Here is a 14,530-nt window from a genome sequence, read left to right as displayed (position 1 = left end):
AACACGCAGAAGAACAATAGTTGACGCAGGCACACTCAATAAGCGCGGTGGATAACATATAGTGTGCACCTTGCACGCACACTCAATAACTAACTGGGTAGAATCAATGGATAGTCAAAAAGACACGAGCGTTAAGTTCAACTGAACCCATAAACAAACAACAGCAGGAATAAGATGCAAGGTCTGGTCTGGCTATTTAGTTATCTGCCTTTTGTTGAAACACATTACAGTACATTTTTCATAAATTTGATGCACTCCTCGCTGTCACTTTTCATAAACTGACCAATCATAGCCTGGTTGACGTGATAAAGTAAAACGGTTGAGATGCTCATTGTTATGTACGAATGATTTTTCCAATTAAACAAAACCTAAAAAGTGATAAATGTTGGCTGTGTTTTTCTTAAACTGGAATTAATATTATTACTTTTTCAGGCGTGGCAGGGAAACTTTACATAACTCAATTGCCTTTCGATCTTATAAGGTTTATCAGATGGCCAGTAATGACATGTCTGACATGTCATTACTGAGGCTACTTTGTATTATTGTTGTGATAGATGTACACTTGCCTAAGTTTCTTGCCCAAAACGCTGAACCTAATTGATAGTCCCAACCTCGATAAATGTTTCAGGAGCACACCTGTAGCCAACTGTCTAATCACTCTCCCTCTTTCCAACACAGTAGCGTGCTGGACCAAAAGGAAGCAGTACGGGCAAAGTTGTGAGACACAGCAGATGGCAGCGAGAGGCCTGCGAACGACTGCAATTTATGGCCTAAGGGAAAATCAATAAAGATCCCTTAAGAACAGGCTTTGGACTCTGACTGTTTGTCTGAGAGAACCCATAGTGGCAGTAAGCCTGTCACAATCATAACAGTTGCTCTTAACCAATTTAAGGTCACAGTTCTTTCAGCTTAATAAATGGCTTCTATTTCTATAAGGTTTGCTTGTACACTCAAAAAAAGCAAACTGGGTGTCTGTTACCGTATCCTAAGTCTAACATGTAGCTTCTATTTTATAAAATTATGTTTTGTGGTTGAACAGTTTTAAAACATGTAGTTTTAGCATAAATGCAACAATTTAAAATGTACTAGAATAATTTATGTTAAAACAACCTAATTGTAATGCGTTAAGATTGCATATCAATTCTGCTTACAACTCCAGAGCAGTAGGTGGCAGTAGTGTGCACATTCCTAATTAGTAGTGCTCCTCTCATTTGAAGGCCACGTTCAAAGGCTGCTGGTCAAAGGTTGTTGGTCAAAGGCACAGACATCAAAGGTCCCTGGCTCTGGCTAGCAAAGAGGAATTGTCACTTTGAGAAGAAATATCACGTATGGAAGAAGGTAAGTTGAATCCTTTACCATCCATAGAACAGAAAACAATACGGTTGCAGAAATGTTATCGACAGTTAGTTATTGTTACTTTTTTGCATCTTGGATGTTTTTTTTCGTTACTGGGCATTTTATTAGAGTGTATTAATATATCTGACTGTCACCATGTGCATAGCTAACTAAGCTCACAAGCTAGCGTCCTGTGGTTGACAGCGTCGTTGACAACGCGCGCAACTCATTTTCAAACCCAGCAGCAGACGGTTGAATGTAGCTGCAGTATGAACATGAATAATAGTGGCTATAAATATTCCCCCAATCCCCATCTTGGCTTCGCGTGGAGTCCGCGGAACTTAACTTAACAGACATTAGCTCTACATTCGCGGGGTTTCTCTCTCCGATTAGCTCCTCCAGCTGGAGAGCACTAACATAGCAGTTCCTCGCGCTGCGGATCTTTCCACATGTTCTTCACTGTGTTGACGAGGGAGCGAACATGTGCTACATGAGTGTACTTAGTGCTGGGCGGTATACCGGTTCATACCGAATACCGGTGTTATTTTTTTTTATGATATGAATTTTTCATATACCCCAATACCGGTATACCCAAATGTGCAGCCGCTACCCAAACATCATTACTTAGAGCACCATCCTGCACTCATCAGGAAGTTTGGTCCTCTCGTTGGTCTCTGGACGATGCGATTCGAGGCTAAGCACAGTTTTTTTAAGCATGTCATTCGACACTCAAACTGCTTCAAAAACGTGCCCCTGTCGCTAGCTTTTAAGCATCAGCTCATGATTTCATATCACATGAGAGCATCCAGTTTTGAAAAGCCTGTTCTTGAGATGACAAGTGTGTCAACAGTTTCTGTCGATGTCTTAAAAGACAAAATTGTTGAGAATATTAAACAGAAATTTCCTGGTACAAGAGAGGTGCATTTAACTAAATCTGTGTCAACCAAAGGTACGAGTTTCAAAAAGGGCATGATTATAGCTCATGGGTCTACAAGTGGACTTCCTGATTTTGGACAGATCGTTCACATTTTTGTTATTCAGGAGAGACTGTTTTTTATGGTTAAGAGACTTAGTGGGTGGTATAGTGAGCATCACAGAGCCTTTGAGCTCATGGCATGTCCAACCAAAGACATAGATCTTATTGAGCTTAGTGACCTAGCAGATGACTACCCTCTGGCAGAATACTTTGTTGGGTCTCTCAGAATGGTGACATTAAAAAGACACATACATATATAAGGTAAGATGACATTCTGATTTAAAATTGTATTTTATTTGGACTGTCACTTATAGATTTATCTAAACAATGCATAAACTAGCCTGAAAATAGATCAACTGGTGAAGAAGAAAATTACATTTAATGCAGTATCAGACTGGCAATATCATGGACTAGGTCTTAGTGACATTGGAAAAAGTAACCTTATAGTATCTTATGTCCTTGGAAGTCTTTTTGCTATTTTGACAAAAATATTTTGATCAATTTGTTACACGCTGTAGTTTTCCTATTAAATGACACTCTTACCTTTCTGTCTGAAATGTTTTTTGCCCTTTAAGCTTTGGGCTTTTGAAAACTTTTTTCCCCAAATAAATTTAACAGAAATTTCATGTACAATAATTAATCTATCTATCTTTAGGATAACTAATGAAAATAAGTCTCTCAACCTTAGATAAGATGTACTCTTGTACAAATATATTTTTATATATGTATTTATATGTGTTTTTATTCACAGACTATTGTGAAATGGCTGCTCCAGTGAAACTCCGAGTGATCCTCGGGGGAAAACGATTCCCAGAGATTTACCCTGAGAGATGGGATTCCAGAGACTGTTGATGAACTTGTTCAGAACATAAAAAGACAGTGTGGGATAGAGGACCACTTCAGGCTGCAATTTATGGATGCTGAGTTTGGCAATAAATTTACCAACTTGACTTCAATGTCAGAGATCCAGGACAAAAGTACCTTAAAGCTTGTCTTTGATTCAGCCGCCTCTGCCCTGCCTGATGGCTCACACCCCCGACCCTACTCCACCCCTGCCACATCAGGGTCCGGTGAGTCATCACTTTCATCTGGTAGCTTGTGTGATACGGACATCTTGTCTTCTCCTGAGTCCACCCCTTCAAGATCCTCTGGATGGCCTATTGTTTTTCTTGTTCCTCGATTCCCATATGATTGTGAACTGCAGCTGGACAAAGCCAATGCTGCATTCAAAGAAAGCAGAACTTTGTTGAATCCAGACATGAGACTTAAAACTGCCATTCTTGACAGTTTAGCTGAAGAAATTGTTCAATACTCAGACATTGAGTTTGAGGAGGTTGCTGAAGCCCTTGTGTCATCCCATCCATGCTTGAAAGAGCCAGGCTCTGCCACTGGATATGGTGGCTGGAAAGTAAGCTTAAAATACAAACTTGCTCACTCCAGGAGGAAGCTCAAGCGGCTTGGATGTCCAGAGGTTGAACTGAATTCCCTGACAAATAAACTTGCAGAAAAATGCAGTCCTGCTTATGGTGTGAAGAAGCCCAGAAGAGCAGATGTAAATTACTGCCCCACCTACCCATCTGGTGAATCCGCAGAGACACTTGAAAAGATAAGAGAGACCCTGCTTTTAGAATTAAAGAAAAGAAACAATGAGGACACAGTGGCAGCAATGATGGAGAAGACCGTTGCACACCGAAGGCAAGAAGTTATTCGTGATGCACCCTTGATTGCTGATTTCAAAACCAGATGGCCGGCTCTCTTCTGTGTACGTGAGGTAGGTGAATAAATGCCCAGCGCTCATTCAATTTGATTGAAATATGTCGTCTTCACCTAATATGTACAGTGTGATTTATATCAGCCAACATAATGTGGGCAAGTCATTTCAATGCTATGATAGTCAAATTTGCTTTTGTGTACCCCTTTTGTCCTGTTTAAGATAACTGCTGAATTTAAGAGGATTACAACCGTCAGTTTGCTGTCAAAGTTCTTCTCCAAGCTAGATGCTCTCTCTTCAAACTTGATTCTCTTCAAAGGTGGTGTTCAAGGAAGAAAGATTAGGAGCATCATGATACCCATTACGCAGGTATGATAACAGAAAAAAAATAGAAACTGTCAAAACTGTACTGCTTTAATATTTTAAACTTAATGCTTGAAATTTAAAGCGGGAAATGTCAGAGGGATGGAGAGAAATAAAACTAGATGGAGAGGGGGTAATGTACAGTACTTTTTTGAAGAAGGATCTGATAAAATGTGAACCTTGGGCAGATGTGACAATGTCCACTGATGTTACAATGGTAGTTACTGTTTCTTGGGACCACATGCTTTCATTTGACATATTTCTATGATTAGATGTCTTGCTTGGACATAAAACCAATGCACCCATGGATATTGTAAGTTCATATACCATAAAAATTGTCAACAAAGATTGTTACATTTGAATTTTAGTTTAATTCAATGTTTTGTTTGTGAAATTTTCTTTTTTATTGTCCTACGTACTCAGATGGATGCCATTGATGTCAGAAGAGAGTGCATCATCAAAGCCCTGTGTGTGTACCTAAATGAACAGCCCGAGAACCTTGTGAAAGATTACATGGTATGTAATTTATTGTGTCTGTGTGTTTAAAAATGGGACTGGTATAACATATCTTTACATATATATATCCTCTATTTCCCCCTTTTTTCTGTAAAGAACACAGATGGAGAAAGCAGTGAAGCTGCAATGATGGAGACCACATTTGGAATCTTTGTCATTCGCAAGGAAGGCGCAGAGCCAGATGTTACACCCGAAGATGTGGGTATTGTTCTGGAGGTTGTGCAAGTTCTGGATGAGCTGGGAAACGTACCACTTGCCGTGGTGATGTTGTTTGCCCTTGTATATGCTCTTAACCTAAGCTACCCGCCAGAGCTGAGATACACCTTGGGAGCTTTGCAGAAGATCATCATGGAGCTTGATGGAAACAGACTTTTAAAAAAAAAATCAAACACTAAAAACTCTACTTGCGTGTTAGTCGTCCTCAATAGAGTAAACTACAGGTAGGGGTTACTCTTATGGGAAGGTATTTGAACCCATTTGACTATTTACTGTATTTACTAAAAGGGCAAGCTGCGTTATTGCTTTAATACTTCCAGCTGTTGCTATTTGAAAAGTGTTATTTTCAAAAGAAAACTATTTTGTTTGACACTTGAGATATAAGGATGCACAATGCTGTATTTTCAGTTTGTTCTCAAACATTTTTCTTTGCACACTTAGTTGCCAGGACTACTTTCTGCATATAACTTTGTAACCAGCTTTGATTTGTTTTTTGGTAATGTGAAAGCTCTAAATATGGACACCTAATGTTGGTTGTTAAATGGTTTTGTCCATGTGTATAAGAATGTATTTTGCAAACTGATTCCTCAAAAGCCACATGAGCTTTTATGGCTACCTAGCAGAATCCAGAAATGTTCTGTTTCTGTAGATTTGATGTTGCATATGAGCTGTTAACTGGGGGCAATCTCGTCAGTGGGCTCCAATTTCCTAACTCAGCTTGTTACAATTTTTGCTTGTCTATCTGTTGTTTTTTTTTTTTACAGACATGACATAATGCAGACTGTTGGACACTGTAGTTTTAGACTGTGCTGTTTGTTGTATTTTCAGAGCAACAAAAAGTCAATTTTGCCTTTTCAGGTAAAGTGATTCCAACAAACCCAATTTGCTTCGTATTTTTCTTTCCCAAACTTGACACCAGTTTGGGGTATATAGGATGACATTTAAGTTTAAATTACTGAATATGTATATGTTAAAAATGATTAATTTTCTAAATAATTACTATTATGTTTATTTTCATATGATGAAGGTTATCTCTAAACCACTTCAACTAACTTTGTTTTGTTGGCTCAGCACAATTAATTTATGTACTGTACTATTTTAAAAAGTAGTTGTAACTACCCTATTAAATTAAGTAACTCTTAATCGTGTCATACAAGTTTAAATAGCCCAAGAAAATTATGTTCATATGTTACATTTACCGTTACAAATCTAGTTGGACTGACCCCTGGTAATTAAGTAACAGTAACGCAAATACATCATGTTGACCCATCATATTTACATTTTGTTCACTAAACATAATTGTTTCTTGCTAAATTAAAGCATTTTATTTAGGTGGAAATTATTTCCATAATTTTATTATGTTCCGGGAACAAGTTATTTTTTTGAGTGTATAATGTTCAAAACACAACATAAATAGTATTTTCATCTCCCTTTCCTTGGGCACAAGAACTATTCTTAGCAGGATTTAGACCAACACTGGCACTGAACATGCATATAGAACTGTCAGAGAACACAAAAACAAAACACAAGCAGACTGTGGAGCACTGTAAAATACTTCCATATGGGTATTATGATTTTTTTTTTTTATTTCCCATAAATAATATACTCCCATGAATAAGATACAGCATAACTGTAGTTGGGGCAGAATGACCTCACCCAAGACCAAGTTGACAGAGAGGATTTCTGTACATCATATAGCTGATATTATTTTGTAAACATTATTGTGAAATTGATTCAGTTTGACAGTCAGACCAAAAATATTTTGGTGTAATTGGAAACAGAACGTGAGACAGAGAAGGATAGTAAAGAAAGAGTGCAGTGTGTGACTAAGTCAGCCAACATTTCTGACTGTAAGGCAATACCCCCAGAGCTGCAACAACATGGCCTCACTCTCTCTCTTTCTCTCAATCTCTCTCTCACACACACAGAGAGAGACAGACACAGACAGACCTTAAATTCTTCAATTTTGTGTGAAAATCATAAAACAAAAATCGCTATGTACCTACATCACTGATTTAACACACATTCTCATCAGAATAAAAGTTAAAAATCTGAATCATGACATACTGTATGTAATTTATAGTCACTGTTTCCATATTTGCAATTCTACACTGTAAAAGAGTGTGTGTGTGTGTGTGTGTGTGTGTGTTAAAAAAAAAACCCTACATTAAATTTTAAACCAAAAATAATCATGATTATTCTGACAGCTGATTTTGTAAAAAAATTGGAATTATAAATATTATAATGGAAGTATTGAAAATACTAATTCATCTTTTTGTCTCACTTTTTTGTCTAGATTTTCTTTGTTCTGGTTCTGCTCTCGTGCGTGTGTGTGTGTGTGTGTATACGTACAGTCCACTCCAAAAGTATTGGAACAGTGAGGGGAATTCCTTTATTTCTGCTGTAGACTGAAAACATTTGGGTTTGACATCAAAAGATGAATATGAGACAAAGATCAACATTTCAGCTTTCATTTCCAGGTATTTACATCTTGATCAGATACACAGAAGATAGAACCTTTTGATTGAACCCACCTATTTTTCATGGGAGCAAAAGTATTGGAACATGTGACTGACAGGTGTGTTTTGTTGCCAGGAGCCTCCTGTTACATTGATTATTCAAACAACGCTGAATGTCTACACTCGGTTTCAGATTTGGGTTTTGCCTGTGCATTTATAGTTAGAGATGTAACCAACATGAAAACCAGAGAGCAATCCATGTGGGTGAAAAACAAGTTTTTTTGTGAAGCTGAGGGAAGATGGAAAGTCAATCAGAGCCATTGCACAAACACTGGCCATAGCCAGTACAACCATTTGGAATGTCCTGAAGAAGAAATAACTGGTGTACTAAGTAACAGACACTGAACAGGTTGACTGAGGAAAACAGCAGCAGTGGACAACAGAAACATTGTGAGAGCTCTAAGAACTGTTAGTGGCATCAGAAACAACCTCCAGAGGGCAGGAGTGAAGGTATAACAATCTACTATTCACAGAAGACTTTATGAACAAAAGTACAGACTGTGTCTGTCCCCCGTCCACCTACATTATTTAAAGATAAAACAAACAGAAGAGGAGTTCATCATAAAAACTTAATAAAAATTAAATCAACATCTCCAACAGTCCAAAATAAGAGAATTAAATGTGGACTATTGAATATCAGGTCTTTGTCATCTAAAGCTGTCTTAGTCAATGAATTAATATCTGACTATGATATTGATTTGTTTTGCCTCACTGAAACCTGGCTGCAGGAGGATGAATATGTTAGCTTAAATGAATCCACTCCTCCGAGTCATTATAATACTCATGTTCCTCGAAGTACTGGTCGAGGTGGTGGAGTTGGAGCCATATTTGACTCAAGTCTATTAATAAATCCCAAACCTAAACTAAATTATAATTCATTTGAAAGTCTTGTCCTTAGCCTCACTCACCCAACCTGGAAAACTTTACAGCCAATTTTATTTGTTACAGTATATCGAGCTCCAGGTCCTTATTCTGAATTTTTATCTGAATTTGCAGAATTTGCATCAGGCTTGATCCTTAAAACAGATAAAGTAATTATTGTAGGTGATTTTAACATTCATGTGGACAACCACAATGATAGTCTTAGTACTGCGTTTATCTCTCTATTAGACTCAATTGGCTTTTGTCAAAGTGTAAATAAACCGACTCATTGTCTGAACCACACTCTTGATCTTGTTCTTTCATATGGCATTGAAATTGATAATATAATAGTCTTCCCACAGAATCCTCTTCTGTCTGACCATTTTTTAATAACCTTTGAGTTCATACTACCGGACTATAAGCCTTTGTGTAGAAGCTTCTACAGCAGATGTTTATCTGATAGTGCTGTAGCCAAATTTAAGGAAGTGATTCCTTCAGCATTGAATCAAATGCCATGTCTAACTGTAACAGAGGACTTGTCTACTTCCTTTAGCCACTCACAAATAGACCATCTTGTTGATAGTATTACAGGCTCATTACGGACAACTCTAGACTCTATTGCACCTCTGAAAAAGAAGACAAATAAACAAAGAAGGCTAGCACCATGGTATAGCCAGCAGACTCGTAAATTAAAGCAAGAGACACGTAAATCTGAATGCAAATGGCGTGCCACTAGACTGGAAGAATCTCATCTAGTCTGGAAAAGTAATCTCAAAACATACAGGAAGGCTGTCCGTAATGCCAGAGCAGCCTACTACTCTTCATTAATAGAGGAGAATAAGAACAACCCCAGGTTTCTCTTTAGAACTGTAGCCAGGCTAACAGAGAATCACAGCTCTACTGAACCATCTATTACTTTAGGTCTAAGTAGCAATGACTTCATGAGCTTCTTTAATGATAATATTTTAACTATTAGAGACAAAATCCTCTTGCCCTCAACAGGCATCGATCTGCATTCTGATACAGCAAGTTTGGAAACAGCTGTAAAACCTGTTATGTATTTAGACTCTTTTTCTCCCATCGACCTTCATCAAATAAATTTAATCATTTCTGCAGCTAAGCCGTCAACCTGTCTCTTAGACCCCATCCCAACCAGGCTGCTCAAGGATGTTTTACCTCTAGTTAGTTATTGTGGAGGGGGGCGTGGTGCATCAGCTGAAGGAGAGAGGTGTGGAGAGGGCTCAGGAGGGCGGCGCCAGGGGGGGTGATTAGCACACCTGTAGCCAACTGTCTAATCACTCTCCCTCTTTCCAACATAGTAGCATGCTGGACCAGGGAAGGGAGAACGGGCAGAAGTTGAGAGACACACAGCAGACGTCAGCAAGAGCGCTGCGAGCGGCTGCAGAGTGTGTGGAATTGATGGAATAAGCTGATATCAATAAAGATCCCTAAGAAACGGGCTTTGGACTCTGACTCCTTGTGCTGAGAGAACCTTAGTGGCAGTAAGCGTGTCACATTTTGGCACCCAACCAGCTCAGCAACAAAGACAATGTCAGAACTGCAGCAGGTTCAGCCAGTAACGGCGCTGGCTCAAATGTTGGCGGAGGTTGCGGCGATGAGCCGGGATGAGCACAGGATGACGGGAAAGATGATCCCCAATCATACCTCGAGATGTTCTAGGCGACAGCGTCGGCCCACTCTGCCTCCGGCCAGCCGCACGCCGGCGCTTACCGCTATTATCTGGCGACTCACAGACAGCGGCGCTTGGCCTGCCTGCCTCCTCTCGGGGGCAGTACCAGACCATCAAGAGGGCTGTCCTCGACCGATTGGGATATTCAGCCGAGGACCACCGTCGCAAATTTCGAGGGAGCAAGCTGGGGCCCACCGACCATCCATTTGTCTCCCCTCAGTTGCCCAGGTCTTCATTTCCACATCCCTCAGTTGCCCAGGCAACTGAGGGATGCATTCGGGCAAACGTGCGCCGCTGGTGTGCGTCTTGTCTTGAATGCCAGTTGGTTAACCAACCGGCCATCCCGAGAGCACCTTTGTGCCCATTACCACTGATTGAGGTCCCATTTGAGCATATTGGGATGGACCTTATCGGGCCATTTCACCGGAGCGCACTTAGATATCCCTTTGTGTTAGTCCTTGTGGATTACGCAACGCGATATCCAGAGGCAGGGCCGCTGTGCACCATCTTGCAAAGAGTGGTGCTTGGTCCTCTCCTCTTCATACTCTACCTACTCCCTCTTGGCAACATCATTCGCCACCATGGTCTTCATTTCCACTGTTATGCCGATGACGTCCAGCTTTATATCTCCACCAACTCCATCACCCCTGGCGACGCCACTCATTCCACTCTCTCCAACTGCCTCGCCGACATCAAATCCTGGATGCAGACCAACTTTCTCAAACTAAACTGTGACAAATCAGACATGATCATCATCGGCCCCAAATCCCTCACCAAAACCACAGACTGCTTCCGCCTCAACATCGACAACTCCACCCTGTCTCCATCCCCCCACAGTCGCAACCTCGGAGTCATCTTTGACAATAACCTCTCCTTTGAACATCACATAAACCAAATCACCAGAACTTCCTTCTTTCATCTCAAGAACATAGCCCGACTTCGCCCATCACTGTCCTTCCCCGCTGCTGAAACCCTCATTCACGCCTTCATCACTTCCAGAATTGATTACTGCAACAGCATCCTCTATGGCACACCATCCAAAACTTAAAAAAAACTACAGTACATCCAAAACTCTGCTGCTCGTCTGCTCACCCACACCCGCACCCGTGATCACATCACTCTAGTCCTCCAGAAACTCCACTGGCTCCCAGTTCCACAGCGTATTCAGTTCAAAATCCTCCTCCTCACACACAAAGCCCTCCATAACCAGGCCCCTTCCTACCTCACTGACTTGCTCCATCGCCACAATCCATCCCGCAGCCTCCGTTCATCTGATGCAAACCTCCTGACTCCTCCATCTAGGACCAAGCACCAAACCTGGGGCGACAGAGCCTTCTCTGCAGCTGCCCCCTCCCTCTGGAACTCTCTCCCCAAACACATCCGTGACTGTACTGACCTGCCCACCTTCAAATCATTAACAAAAACACACCTTTTTAAAATTGCTTTTAATGTTTAATGTCTAATGTGTTTTAGTGGTACCATCTTATTGTTTTGATGATTTAATGTTCTTCTCTGTAAAGTGTCTTTGAGTACCCTGAAAAGCGCTTTCAAATAAAATGTATTATTATTAGTGCTGTCAAAATTAACGCGTTAATTTTGTCGATTAATTTTAAAGAATTAACGCGTTCAAAAAAATTAACGCAATTAACGCGGTTTTGTTTACTTCTGGTGGCGGCCGCCATTTTGGATGTGGCAAAGTAGAGCTTTGTTTCCCAGATATATTAGTGTGTGTGTGAATGGGTGTATAAGAGGCATTAAGTTAAAGCCCTCACGGAGACTGCGCCCTGGGCGGTCGCCCACATTGCCCACAGCTAAAACCGGCCCTGCTTGTATTAGTTTACGGGCAGATCTGCCACATCCAATATGGCGGACACGGTAACGTATCGCAGCAACGGACCAACCTGCTCAATGACATCTATGTATATATGTCTATGATCTATCCTAACTAAAGGAGAGTCTATGGCGGAAAGATGGATAAGGACAGACTTTTAGGGGGAACATTTCATTTTAAAAAGTTGCCCGACGGCTCGTTGGACAAAAACAAGGCAATTTGCACAGTTTGCAAAGCCGAATTTAAATTCCACAGAAGTAACAGACTTTTATCACCTCAAAGCAAAACATCCTGCTGAAATTACCTCCACGGGACCTCGCCAGTCTACACTACAGGAGTGTTGCACTTGTCAGTATATTTCCTCATTCTGGCTTTTTTCTATTTGCACTGTGCATATGTGCGCCTTAAGCCAATAAAATGAATGAATTTAAATTGACTTTCTCTGTGTTTATTCTACATTAATTTGATCATTTTACATAAATAAATATTCATTATAAGCTTTCGTCTCAGAAAAATGCATTTAATTTATTGATACATTTATTGATAGATTAATTGCGATTAATCGCAATTAATTACAGATTTTTTTGCGATTAATTAGTTAATTTTTTTTAATCGATTGACAGCCCTAATTATTATATTATTAGTGTGGCGCAGGCGCTGTTTCAAATCATCTCCCGGGTCGGGATCCCAAAAGAGGTCCTGACTGATCAAGGCACCCAATTTATGTCACAAACACTGAGAGAACTGTACGGATTATTGGGAATCAACTCTATTCAAACCAGTATTTACCACCCTCAAACTGACGGCCTTGTTGAGCGCCTGAATAAGACTTTGAAATCCATGATCCCTTTGAGCTGCTGTTTGGCAGAAAACCACGCAGGGTTTTGGACCTGATGAAAGAAGGGTGGGAAGAAGGGCCGAGCCCAAGTAAAAACAAAGTTAAGTATGTCCTGGACCTGAGAACAAAACTCCACACACTAGGACAGTTATCACGTGAGAATTTGCTCCGGGCCCAGGAATGTCAGCAGCGGCTGTACAACAGAGGATCTAGATTAAGACAATTCTCACCGGGAGATAAAGTGTATTGCTCCCATCTTCCAACTCCAAATTACTCGCCAAGTGGCAAGGACCCTTTGTGGTCACACGGTGAGTGGGTGACGTTGATTAAGAGCTTGCGCAATCTGACAGGGGAGGGCGACACAGATTTATCACCTCAACCTCCTTAAAGCTTGGAGAGAGGCTGAGTCTGTTTCCCTGGTGACGACAATTAGAGAGAGAGATGAGTTGGGGCCTGAGGTACCAAAATCGACCAATCCTGCCTCGCTCCTTTGTGAAAACCATCTCTCACTGTCTCAGAGAGCAGACATTGCCAGGTTGCAGCAGCGTTACGCTGATGTGTTCTCTCCCGTGCCAGGACAAACTTCTATTACGACCCGACTAGACCAAGTTGATGCCACACTGGAAAAGATGAGTGAAGCCATACACTCGACCAGCACGAAAGTTACTGCACTGGAGGCCAAATGCTACGACTACGAGGCCGCTGCTGTGGACCTACGCCACGGGCTGACAGCTGGAACGGAAATATCAAAAAGAAGTGGCGGAGCTGAAAGAAAACTGGACGACTATGAAAACAGACAGCACCGTAAAAACTTGAGAATCGCGGGCTTCCCACATGGAGCTGAAGGGGCCAATGCAGTGGACTTTCTGGAGAGGTGGTTACCGGAAATCCTGGGGCTCCCCGGCCCGATAGAGATAGAGAGAGCTCACCGCACGCTACAGAGACGCCCGAGCGAGCAGGGAGCTCCCAGAGCCTTCGTTCTCAAACTTCTCCGCTACAGGGACATGACCCAGATACTGGACGCCGCCCGCAAGAAAGGAGAGCTACGGTATGGCAACTCAAAGATCATGATATTCCCTGATCTCTCGCCCAGGCTACACCAAAGGAGGATGACATTCACCCCCCTAAAGAAACAGCTCCGACAGGCTGGTGTGAAATACGGGATGATGTATACGGCTACACTTAGAGTGGACATGCGATCAGGAGGCACCAAATCATTTGATTCAGCGGAGGCAGCCTCATCGTTCCTGCTTAGGGAATATTCGGAGATATTCTCATCAAGTTAGTCGGGACAGTCACGGTATTTATACGAAAACGCACAAAACCCTGTGACACTTGAGACAATGATTGATATTAAAGGGGACCACCCGTTAAGTTTTGTTGATACCTGTTGCGTGTATCTGAAAGACTATACCACCGGACCAGGCTTCACTCCCGGCATTAATCACAGGAAGAGCTAGTTGGTGGCACGGTCCATATATATATATATATATTTTTTTTTGTATCCTTAGATGCAGTAATGCAGATAATTTCCCACATGTTCCACTAGACAGGGTTTAAAAATAAGATATGTTCTCCTAATGTGGCTGTGTAAATGGGGGATTTCTTGGGTTATTGTTGTTAAATTGTTTGGGTTGATTGACAACTATTAGAGGGTTTGGTGCATGTTAATGC

The 14,530-nt window shown here is 41.2% G+C and overlaps 1 protein-coding gene across 1 annotated transcript; it reads left to right on the top strand.

Annotated features, from left to right (window-relative positions):
* Window positions 1–9,694: 9,694 nt before the first annotated feature.
* Window positions 9,695–11,631, top strand: LOC113745985 (uncharacterized; the record flags this gene model as incomplete). The annotated part of the gene is given in 1 exon segment (XM_027279988.1): window positions 9,695–11,631. A coding segment is annotated over 1 exon segment (1,044 nt), but the record flags the coding sequence as incomplete, so codon positions are not given.
* Window positions 11,632–14,530: the final 2,899 nt, after the last annotated feature.

This window comes from Larimichthys crocea, chromosome I, assembly GCF_000972845.2.
Source record: "Larimichthys crocea isolate SSNF chromosome I, L_crocea_2.0, whole genome shotgun sequence".
Classification (NCBI taxonomy): domain Eukaryota; kingdom Metazoa; phylum Chordata; class Actinopteri; family Sciaenidae; genus Larimichthys; species Larimichthys crocea.
Note: the sequence above shows the minus strand (reverse complement) of the source record. Positions and strands in the feature narration are given on the sequence as shown.